The sequence below is a fragment of the Trematomus bernacchii genome, unplaced genomic scaffold (genome assembly GCF_902827165.1).
Source record: "Trematomus bernacchii unplaced genomic scaffold, fTreBer1.1, whole genome shotgun sequence".
NCBI lineage: Eukaryota > Metazoa > Chordata > Actinopteri > Perciformes > Nototheniidae > Trematomus > Trematomus bernacchii.
In genome coordinates this window covers 5,370,053-5,387,086 of record NW_022987739.1, presented here as the reverse complement: position 1 = coordinate 5,387,086, position 17,034 = coordinate 5,370,053, and the positions used below count along the sequence as shown (strand labels likewise).

Here is a 17,034-nt window from a genome sequence, read left to right as displayed (position 1 = left end):
AGCACCAGTTGTTGTTAGTCATTACACACACACCGCCTCCCTTACTTTTCCCCGAGTTAGCAGTCCGGTCCTGACGAAAAATAGAGAATCCATCAGGGACAATAGCGGAGTCCGGGATAGCGGGGTTGAGCCAAGTCTCAGTGAGAATTAACACGTTACAGTTCTTAATGTCCCGTTGAAAAGCAATCCGGCTTCTGAGTTCATCTAGCTTATTTTCAATGGATTGAACATTAGCCAGAAGAATACTCGGAAGAGGGGGTCGATTCTCTCGTTTCCTCAGTCTGACCAGCAGCCCGGCCCGGCACCCGCATTTTGTTTTCTCCTTGCGTCTCTCAGGTAGAATAGCAACAGGTAGCCATGGTGAATCTCCATTGTCTGTCGGAGGGTTATTTTTGTCCACGAAGTTTCGCAATAGAAGAAGTTCCTCTCTGCTATATTGTATGGCAGAGTAGGTGCGGTCGGCTAGCATGTTGCGAACCATGTTAAAAGTAAAACGGCAAAAGTAAAATAAATATGTACAAAATACGAAAATGGGCAAAGTTGGATCATATCATCATTCTGTGTTGAACATGAAAGACAAACACAACAAACATTCAATCATATTTTGAAAAACTCGCACAAATATTTTTCTCCATCTGTCCTTTCATCAATTTTGAAGTAGCTAGGATTAACATAATGGAAAATGGTCAAATCAAAGTAGTGCATTTTTTCCAATTGCTGTCCTTTTGTGAATAAACCCAACCAATTCAGAAAACTTGTTACAAGCTTCAGTCAAAGAAAACCAAACTGTGCCCAACTGTTTAATAGCCTACACTGTTTATCCCTCAGAACACATCTGTAAAGGTCAAATATTTTTCACTTTTCTTAGAAAAGCTGCTGCTCATTCTGCCACTCTGGGCCTCAGTAATCGTTACAAAACTCAAACAGATCCTGGTGTGATTGTTTCATTTCACAAGAGGGCAGAAAAGTCACAGCTGCTGCTACTTACACTTTCCTAATTTGCATTAACTTCCATAAAAAGTAGCTGATTATAATGTTCAGGGAATGGTTTAACTTTCTGTGACATTTACATTTGAAGCGGCTCACCTTGGGCCTGATCACCTGAGCTCGCTCTGTGTCAGCGCTCGGACCAGCTCCTCTTCTCTGAGGTCTGGACTGTGTCAGGCCCAGAGTGTGTGTGTCAGTGGAGGACTGTCAGGAGCACATGTGGTTCCCTTTGACCAGACCACTGGCTTGGTTTAACGCCACACTGGTTTCCTCAGTGGTCTCTTCATTGGGCTGTGATGAATAAGAGTCTGAGCTACGAGACACATGAAACCCTGCGCTGCTGTCAGAGGGAGGGATGAAGAGAAAAAGAAGGAAAGAGTCAAAAGCTGAAGCAGAGGCCCAAATGAGTGGTTTACAGAAGAAAAGTTACACAAATACACATCAATAAAAGGCAGACAGTTTAATAGGAGACATTTAATATCTCCCTTCAGAAAAAGCAAAGATATACTTATATACTACGCTGATATAAGAAGAAAGAGAGAATCATGAAAACAAGCAGACATTATTGTTATATCCGAGACTTTTTTTAAATATGTTACAGATATAATATTTCTCAATTTTCTCAGATGTTTTCTTCAAATCTGAAATAAATAGTTTTTCTTTTTGGGCCAATTGGGGACCAAAGAAGGAAGTTCTGAAACATCACTATTAAAATTGATATGGCAAACCCTTTGGCAAACATTTTCACATCCAGCACAGAGATTGCAATATTACTTTTATTTTGCAGTGCTTTTGGTCGCCAATCATTTCCAAGGGAAATATCCAGTTCTCTTGCTGTTAAATGTTTCATTATAGTCATCATCAAGTCTCTCATTGGCACTGTCTGCTGTTTTGTGCTATTACGATCAGTTTTTCTCACCTAAAACAAAAACAACACTGAGAGTAAGGGAGCCAAAAGTGTTAAGCAGTAGAAATATGTTGACACGGTACAGCAAAACAATGATCTGACACTTACATGCTCCATGCTCCGAGGGGAGCTGCATATTCAGGTGATAATTATCTGTACGTACATACAGTAGGAGCAACACCTCTAACAGAACAGATTGCCAAACTTCTCTCCAGCTCCTACAAAAGGACGTGTTATGTGAAAATAGCTTTAAATCCCCTATGTACACAACGTGTCCATCAACAACTGGCAGAAAGACGAAGTGAACGACCATCCAATGGAGCGTTTAGCAGCTAAAGCCGGATATGTCCTTCGGGACCTCGAGGAGCTAAACCAGAGCTAAAGGGTGAATAATTATATCCGCGAGGTGTCAAACCGACTCCATATCAATTATTCTCTTTATTTACACTGGATGAGAAAATAAACCATGTGAGTCACATTCATTTTTATAAGTTCAAGATAATATAATGAGTCAATATTGTGCTCTCAGCCTTTCTGCACTGCCCCCAAGTGGCCAAGAAACCAACAAAACAATTAAAGTCGGTTTATAGTTTTTGTTTTAGTGGGTCATGATTACATCCATAATGACGTCTTATTATATGTTTTTAATTTGTTCGTTTTTATAGGAGTTCAAACATTATATTGTTTAACCAAACAAAGCTATTACATTCTTGGGGGATGAGGAATTAAGCCGTTTCTTTTTTTTTTGCTATTTTTTCTTTTTGTATTTTTTTTCATGGAATTAAGCCGTTTTGAAAGTAAATGAAATAGAAAAAAGTCAAAACTGACACAGGCAGAGTGGCAGCATCAGAGCCTTTTTGTTCTGAGTGTGTGATTAATCCCACATCCACTTCCCCTCTATTATCATCTTCCACCGCTGGCCCCATGCCTGGCCCTCCACCAGCGGAGCCTTCCTACACAAACACCGCCTGAACGCTGCGGAGCGCTGCCCACAGCCGCCAGCACACGCTACTGCTAACATGACATCACTGCTATTTCAGGAACATTACAGTACAAGGAGATGCAGACAGTCTGATTCTGCTGGTTTCACTGCTGGCCTACTGCTGTTGGAGTCCAAATGTACCACACACACACACACACACATACACACACACACACACACACACACACACACACACACACACACACACACACACACACACACACACACACACACACCTCTGTTTGCCAGATAGATTATAGGTATTTAGTAAGTAATCCTTTTACTGCTCCAGCAGCAGCCGCAGCCACCAGGTCGAGTCTGTTTTCGTGTATTTCTATCAGTCTGGCACTTTTCAACACCTCGGTGGAGACAGGAGGCGTTTTTGTTACCGCACAGCAATAAATTATTTCAAAGTTTACAAGAGCCGCTGGACTGTAGTTCGCTCCCCAAATACACAGCTCTGTTTTTCTGCACATATGAGTGCATTGGCGTTTGCAGGACCATGATTGTGTTTTCTCAGACTCAGTGTGTGTTTCAGATTGATTCGAGGTGAAAGCACATGTGTCTTTAACATTTATTTCAAAGAGGTATTCCCTTGGAGACGTCATTACAATCAAGACAGACATATTTGAGGTGTGTGTGGGAATGTGTATTTTAGTGTGAGGGGGGTCCTAGCACTGCTCTGCATGAGACCCTGCACTTCTACCCATGACATTTCCTGATTCAAACCCTTCTTAAAGCATCCTCCTAAAGCTCATATGCTGAAAGTGTTAGTCATTCATAAACATCACTGACACATACTTTAAGGTTCCCATATATGTGATTTCATGGATGCATACATACATTTAGGCCTTAATGTCAACAGCAAACTGGGAAACATCAACAGTTCTGCAGTGGAAGAGATAATAAAAGCCAGAAAACAATCCTGCAGAACAGATGCAACAAACCATCTGTCTGCACTCGTAGAAACCTTCTACATCCAAATATATCATAAAAACTAGAAAAACATTTCAACGAGTTTATAAGGGAATCATAAAATCTTGTTTTCCCAAAGAAACATCACTGTGATAGCATCTCATGCTCTTGCCAGGGCTGTTTAAACAATTTTATTGAAAGAAATGAAATATTTCTTGTATAAAATGCATCATAGAAATGTATCAAAATATTTGTACTTGATATAAAAAAGTGCAGCAGTCATCACTTCTGACTATAAGGCCATAAGACTTTAGTGGTTTTGGCCATCATTGTGGACTTTTTCTATTGTGTAATACACCAAGCATAGAGAATGATGTCATATTTACACGTTTTTTAGGTTATAGATGATTAAAGTTGCTATTTTTTCAGTGTCTACCTCGAGAGTCCCGTGGAAACCCCTCGTCTTCATTTTAAAATAGCACACAAACAAAGGAGCCCTTCCAACAGTGGAGAAAGAAACCTATTAGAAATGTTACTTATCGCCTCTATTGCTAATTGCATTCTTGATTTCCTCTTTGGAGGCTCACTATCAGAGTAAATGGGTTAGGACAGATATTTCTTAGAGTGAAACAACCTTTTGTTCTAAGTGAGATTAGACAAATGTGTCCGAACACATCGCAGCGCTGCCTGAATTGATCCAGCCAGCTCACTTTATAGCAGCTTACCTTCAGCAGTGTGTGGCTCTAATGGTTTCTCCAGCAGCATGAAATGGCTGCAGCTCTGATATCCCTGATCCTCCCGAAGGCCTTCAACATATCGAGGCAGGGCCGTTAAACCTTCTGATGTGAGCTTTTCTACGTAGAAAAGCATGAAGGGGAGCAAGAAACAGAGGAGGAGAGAGTACCAAGCTAATTTTACGATTTATATTACTTTTCTGCTATTTTGAGGGAATGGAATTAACTGTAAGTATCTATTATCTATCACCTTATAAAACCTGTTAGCACTATTTGTCTTTTCCCTCATCCGATAAAGCACTGTCAGCTTTCTTATGGAGCCGTGTTTCTGGCCATGTGACCTGAAGTCCAATATTCTCTCTCCCTCTTTACAAAAAGCTGGTTCAACTTTCTATGACGCACATTTCAACATGTGTATTATTATCAGACTTAGAGTGCCATATATTCTGCTAATCACATGGTATGGTACAAGTATAAGCTGACACATAGCAGGTTCCTCACATGCGTGGCATTATTTGTTTTAAGTGTAGTAAAAAGAATATAAATATATTTATGCACACATAAGAGTTATTAGTTACTTAAGCATTATGAATACTTGTGCTCGTTACTCTAATTATATTTTTGCTTTAAGTGGATTACGATGCATTTAAATGATGTTAATGTCACATGTCCTATAACATGGTATAGAAACTTTTACCTTCATGGCCTCTCTGACATTTTGAATTGAGCAATTACAAAACTATGCATATCAGAGGGATTTATGTTGAAAAGAGCATCTTGAAACATCGTGGTAGGGCCAAAACAATCAAACTAAAATAAACTAAAACACCATCTGATCTATTCTATCCCCTGTGTCCATCACTCTTTCATACTACACATGAATACACACACCCTTTTAATCCATAGAAGTTTCATTTTACACCTACAGTATATTGGGTTGACAGGAGGTGACGAGCACAGATGGTTACTGTAATAGCTGTTTGCATTAATTATAGGTACACACACACACACACACACACACACACACACACACACACACACACACACACACACACACACACACACACACACACACACACAGAGACAGACAGAGGGTGCCACTTTAAATGAGCTATTAATGTGTCATGAACATCAGATTAGTCAGTGTGAAACTCACTAAGAGCCTCCGTCTCATTAGATATGAAAATGAACGACACTGCTTTTTTTTTTTACAGTGATCCATTTTCAGTCTCTATTTTCCATGCAATCACTCCCTGCTCCTCTCATATTACCATCAGCTCGGTGGCCCTAAGCGACCATAACCCTTTCTCCTGCGGCTCATTGAGTCTGTGATGATTTCTCAGCTGGGCTCTTATGATGGAGGTAACGGCTGCTGTCCCTCTCCAGGATTCATAGCTCCTGTTAATGCACTCTTGTTATATCCAATTATACAATGAGGGGAATGTGCTCTTCTTCCATAAGCACCTCATCCTGCATTCAATACATTAGTGGAAGTGAAAGTGATTTTAAATGTGGTGGCAGAATTTATTCCTGTTTTAAGCTAATCTCCGACATTTGGAGGCCACAAATCCATAATGCGGAGAGTCCTAATTTGAATTATGAACACAATCTTTGAATAACAAACCATGAATTAAAGCGTAATCATTTTTGAAATTATGGTTGACGTACTCACTCTATAAATATGGATATACTTAAATAATTTAAAAGTAATTACGGTGTCAATAAAACAATGATTGGGGACCTAAAGTCTTCTAACAACTCGTAAATGATGATGTTGTTACTTTTTGAATAACAGGATATTTATAAAATAATTACAGGGTACTGTGATGTATTGGAAATCATTAAAAAGAAGCCAGGGAACATTTGTCTTTATGAGTTAAAAAATCTGGGATGATGTACTAAATGTATAGCTTTAAACACTTAGTATATACATACAGTTGTTATATGTGAAAAATAGTTTCATCTTTATTAATCTATTACAAAAACTGTTACACCTTTATTTGTATAACTTCTTGTGTTGTTCTATTTATATGTTATCCTGTAATAAGCCCTACAATAACAAAAATACTTACCCTGTAATTTATTGCTCTGTGATCCAAAGCATTACAGCAGTCATAGACTATTTACTGCATTGACAAAACTTGGATAATTGGTTTTACGACACACATTTAATTGGATATGGATATCCAGAAGTCTGTGTGAACTCACTCCCTCAGTCAAACTTCTTCTAGTTTACGAAATAATGCTGTGACCTTTAACAAGACGAACAATCATTCTTGTTTAATAAATGATGCCGAAAGTCCCAGTAAAACTTCTGTGCTTCTGTGGAAAATGGAGGCAGGCTGACACCTTTGGGGCTTGTAGTAATGATCATGACGGAGTACCCACACTCATACACATACATATACATACACAGCCTTATGTTGAGGTGTTGGAGATGGAGGATTAGTCACTCAGGTTGACAGTCCCGGGGGCAGGTACTGGAGGTGCGGGTGGATTTACAAGGGGATATGTGGCCAGCAGCCTGATGCAGCGGGGGCCGAGATGGAAAGAGTGTTACATATAGCCTCCGGAAGCTTCCCATGGCGAGGACACTGGTATTTGTTCCACTGCTGCCAGGGTTTATTTTAATGAGATTGGCCCTTTTCTGGTAAACGAACGAGACAATGTAGGTGGTGCCATTAACACCCTCGTCTGGCATGACTGGCATGCTGCAGTCAGACACTCTGAGAATGAGGGAGAGGCAGAGGAAGAGATCGGATTACCTGCACTGAATAAGAAGCCTGTGTCGTAGAGATAAATACTGAATAATGCTTGGCTGCACTCTATCAATAACCCTGTCTATTTTCTGAACATCTCATTTATCATGCTTTTCTGTTCCCTCAGTCATTAGGGCCTGTTTCTAACTGCCTATTTATTGTGCCTCTCCACCAGGCCTATCCTCTCAGCTCTCTAGCAAAGAAGCAGCCGACGGTGCTGGTGATCTGTGGTCCGGATCAAAATGGCTCCATTGGCCTGGTGTGTGCCCGACACCTGCGCATGTATGTAAGTAAACTTCTGCACAAAGGGTACACAGTGCACAAAAACAACTTTTCAAAAGTGTAAGTCTCTATAATCTTCAACAACACCACAAAAGAACCATTGTCTGTAGCGTGCTGAGTCTTTTTAGATGATATCACATTCGAAGAAACAAACGAACTAACAAGGGATCTCCTAAACGGCTTTGCAGCGCTTTGCTGAATTTCATTTCAGCTCCTGTAAACGGCTCTGAGCATTTATCCCATTAAACTCCCCGCAAGGGCACTCAGACAGTCATGATATCATGCTATTATTACTCTCGTTAAAGTCGTCTGACTCTTACAGCCACGATATGATGTCATGACCAAGTTGTCTAACCCCTCAGGCCACACGCTGACTGACATTTCAAGACTGGTTGTTTTTAGAGGCAGGACTCGCATCCTTTCTAACACTTTACAGAAATAGAGTCTGTTTTTCACAGTTCATTTCAGTACACAGACCCCTGCCTCTGTCTATGACTTCATTGGAAGGGAAACATTGGATATGTGTTTTCGAGATCTTTGGTCCAGAGAGGAATGCATCTATACACTTTACCATATGTGTCTGACATGCTAGATTTACTGTGCATTGATAGCTCTGATTAAAACCATGTTAGATGCATTCTGATTGCTGTCCATGGAGACTCTCTCTCTTCCCTCGCCACCCACTCTCTGTCTGTTTACTTCTCAAAGCCAAGGACAGGAGGTCAGAGGTCAGCTCAGATGGAAATATATTACCCTGCATAACTTTTAAACAACAGGCATCGATTATGTCTTTTAAATATCTTTGTGTGCTATTTTTTGGTGCTCGGTTTCTTATGTTGTCACCTTCTGTTTTTGTCATATCCTCTGTTTTTCATCACCGATTGTGAAACATTTTATTGCATCCTGAAATGTGCTGTATAAACACAGTTTTATTATTATTATTTTCAAGTGACTGCATTTTGCAATAGGCCGACTGGGACCACATGTCTGACTTTGCTCTAACTTGAGAAACTTGAGTAGTTACTATGAACTGTGAATTGCTGTGCTTTCATGGTGCAATGTGATCCCTGTCACCAGAGGCCTGTACTACGAAGCCGGATTTTCCTAACCTGGATATGTTTGAGTTAGCCGGTTGGCCCAATCCAAAACATACGCGCTCTCGCTAAACTGTACTACGACGCTGGTTATCAAGTGGATCGCTTAAGCCAGCCGTGTCCTATCTAGTTAGGTGCGCGTTCACATGAAAGGGGTGGTATTTGGAGCATTCGACCAATCTCAAACATGGACAAGCGTACTGACAGCGCAGCGTCATACTTCCTGAATGAAAAGTGAACTTTAATATTAGTCAAATATGAAGAAGTTAAACTTTAAACATCCATGACTTAAACACTTTATCCAGGATAAAAGCCACATAGCTGCACCTGCAAGGTGAATACAGCTGGTAAAAGAAAAAGCGTTTGAATGCGTACATTAACAGGTTTATTATATCACTGCCCCGTATAAGACACGAGTGGATCTGACTTTAATTACATTTGACTCGAGTATTTCGTCAACTTAATGTGTTGCTTAAAATAATACTTCTGCATACAGTATGTGACACTGTGAGTGTTGCACGGCCAGATACGGCTCAAGAAGCTGACTCAGATAAGGAAATATATGATACATTATGATGTGATATGATATGAATGATATTTCCTCTATCCTGTAATATGACTTGATAGCTTTAAACTCCCCACACGGAGCTCTGATTGGTCAGCAGGCGGTGCTTTCACTGAGTTGATCTCTTAGCCTGCCACCTAACCTCCTCCCGAGGAGGTTAGCCGCTCAGCATAAGTTACCATGGAGATCTAGCCTGCTAAAAAGAGAACCAGTGTCGTAGGACCGGAAAGCCCGAGTTTTCCCTGAGGTCAGCCGGCTAAGCGAAAATCCGGCTTCGTAGTACAGGCCTCAGGAGGACATGCTTGCATACACGTGAGACACACACACACACACACACACACACACACACACACACACACACACACACACACACACACACACACACACACACACACACACACACACACACACACACACACACACACACACACACACACACACACACACACACACACACACACACACACACACACACACACGGCCTGATGCAGAGCTGTGAATGTGATCAGACAGAGCATCAAAATAACTGATCGGCTGCAGACAAACAGGTCGACTTGCTTCTCACGTCACTGTGGGACATCCATGTTCACAAAAGCAGGTTGTGTCTGATCTGTCCGGCTTCTTGATTATTTCCACTAACAGGTATAAAAAAAAGGCTCAATGTTGCATACCAGAAGATATAGATATCCATGATCAAAGATAACCGCGGGATGAAAATAATAAACACGTCCTATGTACATTAGTTCCACTGTATTGCTCATATGAAGTACAAGTGGACATGATCTAATGTTCAGCTGACTACATTGTGCTGTATATAAATCACTGAACAGAAAAATCACATGTTTGATGTGAGACACATTGCAATTGGCATTACAGTAAAGTAATGAAATATTCTATAATGTGTGAAGCAAAACACAATTTAAATCACATATTGTGGCGTAATTAATCAACATAATTCACCATTAATTGTGGTTTAACACAAGCGTTTTACCTCATGTATCTCATGTAAGCGTAAAAAGTTGCAACAATAAATATTTTCACCTGTCTTTAGAGTGTTGTTGCATGCAGAAATGTTTCACCAGAGAAAGACTTGATTGTGCTGCAGACCTCATCCCTCGAAAACAAAATACTACGAGACACCATGATCCCTAGGGGAGAGGAAGTGTTACCTTTAGCGATGTTAGCATTAACTGGAGAAAGCCCTCGTCTGTACACTTTGCTTGTTTCTGTCCCACGGCTCATTTCTGCTCATGCTCAGTGACACTAACACTCATTTTGAGCCTTTCCTTAGTTTCACACACACATGGTGTAACTGCTGATGAGGTCAAGGGCATGCCTGGGCTGCTGGCTTACCCTGAGGGACACACACACACACACACACACACACACACACACACACACACACACACACACACACACACACACACACACACACACACACACACACACACACACACACACACACACACACACACACACACACACACACACACACACACACACATGCGATTGTATTTGGCCTGGTTCTGCGCTCTGTGGAGATCATGATGGAGATGACGTCAGGTGAAGGGTTTCTGTGGCTGTCTGATTGGTTTAGTGTCCCTGAGGAAGCAGCAGTCTGTCTGACCTGACAGATCATTTCCTTTGAAAAGGCAGCCTCAGCTCAGCCACATCTGAAAAACTCTTTCTGTTAACATTATTTATGTTCATGTGATGTTTTGCAGTAAAAATCTAAATACTGAACCTCATGGTGGTGCTAGATCAGAGGACAGAGTATCACCAAAGACATTACGATTCATCCACTGGGGAACATGAATGTTTTCCAAGATTTAATGACAAACTTTCTAATAGTTGTTGGGATATAACTGTCTGGACCAAAGTGTCAGACCAACCATTGAGCGACATTGCCAACCCTAGAGCCATGCTGCCAGGAAATCAATAGCAGTGTGTCTTTCCAAAAACAATGACCCATCTCTGCTAACGACTCTCTACCGGAAAATAGTGCCAACGAAACCAGAGTTCGACAGTGTTCTGGATTATCCAGGTCAATGGCACCTTGCTCAGAATATTTCAAATTTGTCTGGGCAAAATACACCATATACCATTTGGTGTAATTGGAAATAACTGGCTCTTTAAATGTCTTCATGTAAATATTTATCAAGTAATACGTCTTCTGAGAGTGGCTCATGGTTTTTTTAAGTTGATCTTTGAGTCAGTGTGTAGGTCACGGGTCACAGGTGCTTCCTGCTGAGCATCACAGATCTTCTGACTGCGGTTGTCTGGATTTCTACTCCTCTCATCTTCCAGTTTTTTTTACGGGAAGTATTCATTCAGGAAGCACACTGTAGAAAACTACAACTTCTGATCACTCGTCAACAGTATTTTCACTTGTCTTGAACTGAACACACTTGTTAAATCAGGTCAGTGTTGATTGAAACGGCAGGCTTTGGTTTCAATATTATGTAAACATTTCTGTTTCTCTCCTCCTTTAACCCCTCTCTCCTTCTCTCTGTTGTTTTCTCTGTTGCCTCATCTGACACAGGAATATGAGCCGACCATCTACCACCCTAAACGCTCCTATCAAAGTCTACACCAGGACTTCACAGTTCAGTGTGAGAAGATGGACATCCCTTCCCTCTCCTATCTCCCCACAGAGGTCAGCAGGCCTTTTAAAGAATAACACATTCACCAAGAGTTTCAGCAACATTATTTTTAAACTATGCACAGAGGAATACTTTTTAACAGTAAGAATGTCTCGAACTGTCGAACAGTTTTAAGGCGAGTTGATAAGTGGTTAGGGCTTTCCTCACGGTTTGATTCCCAGCTGGCCGGACCATTGGTGGCATGTCATTCCCATGCTCCCTTTCCCCACATGTCCTGTCCCTCAACACTATAACTATAAATAAAGGCATGTCCAAATGAATCCTCAAAAAAAGAGTAGTAGTTCAACATCGCTGATTTTCAGGAAGACAGACTAAAAGTATCAATCTTCTCATCTAACGCTCAATAGAGCACATGAGCATAAAACCTACAAAAGTCAAACTTCTGCTTTGAATAGTGGCATGGCATTAGATTATTGAAAACAAGGTAAGAAGCAGCTTTCTAGGTTGTGACCGTTTTGAATAAAAAATAAGTTTCTACTTGTGAATCCTTGTTACTGCTTCTTTCAGAATATTTGATTTGTTTCCTGTTCTATTATTAATATTACGTTTTTGTTCAGGTGCAGCTCATAAACGATGCCTACAACCTAGTGATTGATGCCATGCTGGGCCCAGAGACAGACTGCGCCAACATTAAGGAGCCCTACCCCGGTATTCTGGTCACCCTGAAGCAAATCAAGGTCCCTATTGCTAGTGTGGATGTGCCCTCAGGTAAGTGTTCAAACATTTATTGTTGTCACAATACACAAATGTTGACTGTGGTTAGTTTTGGTATGTTATCACGATACTAAAAGGATAGCTGAAAATTAAACGATATTCTATTAACCATGATACCCAAAGAGTGTTAAGAATGTATTAACAATTACATCTTAACTATTTAATTGGTTTATTGTTAAATATATATGATGTATCATAGACCTGCCCTGCGAAATGTCAATGTATTCAAATGACGTATTTTCTACGTTTACAGTGGGATTATGTTCTGTCTTAATCTGTAGTGCCAGCATAGTTTAAAAGTCACAAGCAGCTAGAAGCTCTAAGCTATTGAACCGTTTTAAAGCCTACATTTCTCAAATTTGTACTTTAGTACCAAATGTTGAGAAATATTGAACCGTTTTTAACTAAAAAAGGTTGAAAGAGTAGCTACATTTCGGTTAATCGTGCAACACTTACTCAAACTAGATATTAGGCAGAAGTCTCAGAAACACGACTTGATAAATGAGTCTACAGGCAGCTCCCCAGGAGCCTTGGCTTCCAAGCAGGAGTTTCCATGTCTGGAGGCACACGTGGAGGATAAATCTAACACTACAGCCGGCCTAGTGTGAGCTCATCATACCCCAAATACACTACCTGCTGAGTGTGAGAACAGCAGGCAGAAAATTATTACAATCCTTGTCTCCTTAAATTCCTCTCCACCGCTGTGTTGTCTTCCTCAGGTTGGGACGCAGAGGAACCGAGTCAAGATGGGATTAACCCAGAAGTTCTCATCTCACTCACAGCGCCAAAGAAGTGCGCCATGAGTTTCTCCGGGAAACATTTTTTGGCCGGACGCTTCTTGCCCTATGACATCCAGAAAAAATACGACCTTAACCTCCCAGACTACCCTGGCACAGACTGTCTCATAGAATTGTAACACATGGGAAAAATAAGAGCCAGTGTCCACTCCTCATTTTCAAAAATGTAAGGTTGATCTATTCTCTTGTTTTGTACTTCATGGATTGTTAATGTGATTTAATGTTAACAGTTGGGTAGATCACGCTACACCTTAGCTAAATGTTGAGCTGCAGTAGAAGGATCATTTTTAGAAGCTGTGGTTTGAGTCAAGTCCTTGCAGGGAATGGCATGAGGAGTATTTGTGTCAGTCTACTTGTGAAAGCTGTAGCATTACACTGTTTTTCTGATTAATTTGCTAAATATGTTCACTTCTTTTGTTCACAGTCAGCAAAGAAATATGAATTTTCTATGATGCCAGCCACTGGGACGTTTTTTTCTTCAACACTTTTCTAACGTTCTTCTCATGTTGAACTTTTTACTGAACTGTGCTAACGAGATAAGATGTTGTGCAGATTGGCCATTTTGAACTTTTTGTTTATGTGTTTCTGGTTTGTTTGGTCAGCCTGCACTTCTGAGTTACTTTTGTCTCCGTTACTTCATCAGCTGTAAAAGGCCCAGACCGTTCTTGTTGTCCAATAAAAACAAAAGAAACCCCTTCAAGGATTCAATTTCTTGTGTTTGGTTTTCCTTCACATAAAACTGCACTGATCAGTGTATTTCATATTAACAATGACTCACATGAATATAACAATGACTGCATGTATTGTGAAAGCGGGTAGCTCATGGACCGACAAAGAATCAGAGACTAACTTTGAGCAATTTTGAGTGATTGATTTGGTTTTTGGTGCCAGTAACTCTGCTCTTATCGACCATGTGTGCAGCCCCCACATGCAGTTTCTTTCTTAGCTGATCAACTGTACTCTACTAGACAACAAAGATAGCAACTAGCTGGTGGACAGGGGGTAGCATTTAGTAGCTAATGCCAAATTGGTGGAGAACAAAACAGAGCCAAATGGAGTTGGACTTACATTTATGAAGTACAAAAAAAACAGGACTCTAAATAAATGTTTCTCTATTTCTGCTGGATGTGTAAAATAGGCAACTATTTACTGACATGTTCACAAACACTTTTATTAGGTGATGATTCTGTTTTCAGCTTGTTCCACTGCCCCCCTTAGGCCAAAGACCCAAATTAGGGTAGATTTAGACAAACTAAGAGAGGCTTTTAATTGTCTATGAAAGAGTCTCATTGTAACACTGATGCATGACCTATTAAGTAAAAGAGACCATTAGCAAGAACATTGGCTATTTAGTTAGATAGTTCTAGGAATAGTATAACCATAAATGAGCAGAGCAGACTGTCAGAACCACCTGCAATGAAAAGATAGCCACCAAAGGGACTCTGGTAATTATAAACATTCATGCTTTTGTCCACAGGGGGCGCCAAATTCAACATAAAATGAAAACTCTCGAAGTAAGCAACAAAGATACGCCATTCCTCTTAAATTCCCATTAGCTGATCGCAGGTCTTTTATCTAGGTAAGGTTATGATAAATAATATTATTTTACTGATGTTTTAGTATAATCCTCCAGGGGATTAAAAGTCGTGGTAGTGGTATTATTCTTGGGTTTCTCGCACAAGGACACTTCAGCCGAGAAGCTTACAAAATCTTATGAACATCAAAAACAATTAGTGTTGTGCTTCTTTAGGGAGCGCATGCTGTAACTGCTGTTTATTGGTTTCCAACTGGATTTGATTTGGTAATGAAAGCCATAAGCAGGTGTGATCAGGCTATAATCAGCTGTGGACGAAGGCCTCTTGTATTTGAGCTCATGGGCCGTGGGCTTCAATGAGGATGACTCAGCCGGACTGCTGGGCTGTTTATGGATGAGGTAATGTGTATTCAAACAAATGTAAGAGGCTTCTTCTGAATACTAATGCCCAGTGTATGTGCACATGTGTGAGTGGGTGTAGAAAGTCAGTAAAAAGGAATGTCGATCTGATGGTGCTCTGTGGTATTAAATCTGTCAAAACGAAACTGACGAGAGTTTCAGAAATATGTCTGAGTGTTCACCGGACCTGTCTTTCATGCCTGTCCAATCAGGAAACAACGACTTGTCACCACTCTGTCGTCCGTGTTTTTCATGAGAGCCGTTGAGTAATGAGCTTTGGTGTCGTCGGTGGCCCGTAGAATTGAACTATCATAACCGACAGCAGCACTTGTTGCAATATCCAGTCAGCGATAAAGAGTCTAACAAGGAGAAGAAATGCAGTCAAACTATTTAAAGGAGTGAGGAAGTAAGTTTGATTTAGTGCCAGGCGTTATACAACACAGAAAAGGTCAAATTTGAACAATGTATAGTAGAGGGTCTTTTCCAAATGGGCTCTAATGGGTCTTAGTTAAACACTGCATGTTTTTTATTTGAAAAATATTTTGTTAAACTAAAGCTGACATGTTGACGTAGAGAACTATTTGAAAAACTACAGTATTACAATAAAAACAATTTTGAAAGAAATATAAAAAACAATCTTTAATACTTTATTAATGTTATTTTTTATAATTAAATTGGTAACATTTTAGGGTTTGAACCATAGGTTTGAACACTAATATCCTGAACTTATTTCTATCTTTATCTAATCTTAATTAAGATGGAGACATTATTGTGACTCCTTTAAATATCTACACAACATCTTTCTTTAGAGGTGCCTTTATTTAAACAAAACATCTTTCGGATGTTGTTGCTATACTTTTGTTGAAAAGCTGAATGTATATAACACATTTAATTAACATTTTTTGGTATAAGCCCCAACAGTCTCCATAATGTAAAGGAGCCTGAGTGCATTGCACCTTTGAGCCCCTCCTGTGTCTGCGCTCTGGGGAGTATTTCCTGAATGGCATGCCATACAGTATGACCACACTTCCACTCCTTGGCAGAGCATCGCAGCGCAATCAGCGACTGTTAAAGAGTTACAAAACTGAACCAGAAGTCGAACCAGAGGCAGAGCAGCATCTGGTACTGTCCTGTGTCTGATAGAGACCGATTAAAAGAGTGAGATGGAGAAAGAGAACAGGGGGGGGCAGTGAAGAACATGACATTTTATGAAAGACTATTAGAAAAACGTTGCCTTATGTAACACAGAATCAACTATGAAGTTGCCTTGAATAGCTTTCCTTAATGATTGGAACTTAATCATATAAATTATGATTCAAACCAATATCCTTTATACCCTGATGAAGACACAGTTGTCATTTGTATATTAATACAGGATTTTGGACTTAAAATCAGTGCATTATGTTTTTCAGACTGCCAACCAATAAGAAAAATGAAATAAAAAGTAAGCTTGACAGTCAAATATCTTTATTTGACTTGTTTCCTATATTTGTTATGTTCAAAAACTATTCAGGAAATTAATTAACACACATCAAAAACTCTGTATTTGCACAGATGCACTTACACACCTGCTCTGTGGATGAACACACTTACCCAGGAGCAGAAGAGTATTATAAATAAAAAACACATGACAACATGAAAAAGACGTCAGAATTGATGTGCTCGTGCTTAGACAAATGGAAAACACCTTTTTATTGTAGGT

The 17,034-nt window shown here is 40.1% G+C and overlaps 1 protein-coding gene across 2 annotated transcripts in view; it reads left to right on the top strand.

Moving 5' to 3' along the window:
• The window catches only part of yjefn3 (YjeF N-terminal domain containing 3), a 47,511-nt gene extending 33,412 nt beyond the window's left edge, over window positions 1–14,099 (top strand). The window contains exons 3-7 of one of the 2 annotated variants that reach the window (XM_034146449.1): window positions 7,460–7,570; window positions 11,768–11,881; window positions 12,446–12,596; window positions 13,322–13,565; window positions 13,824–14,099. In XM_034146449.1, the coding sequence (XP_034002340.1) occupies window positions 7,460–7,570; window positions 11,768–11,881; window positions 12,446–12,596; window positions 13,322–13,518 (573 nt within the window). In that variant the 3' untranslated portion in view covers window positions 13,519–13,565; window positions 13,824–14,099. Of the gene's footprint in view, window positions 1–7,459; window positions 7,571–11,767; window positions 11,882–12,445; window positions 12,597–13,321 lie in introns of both variants that reach the window. The other variant, XM_034146448.1, reaches the window with a different exon arrangement.
• The last annotated feature ends 2,935 nt before the right edge of the window (window positions 14,100–17,034 follow it).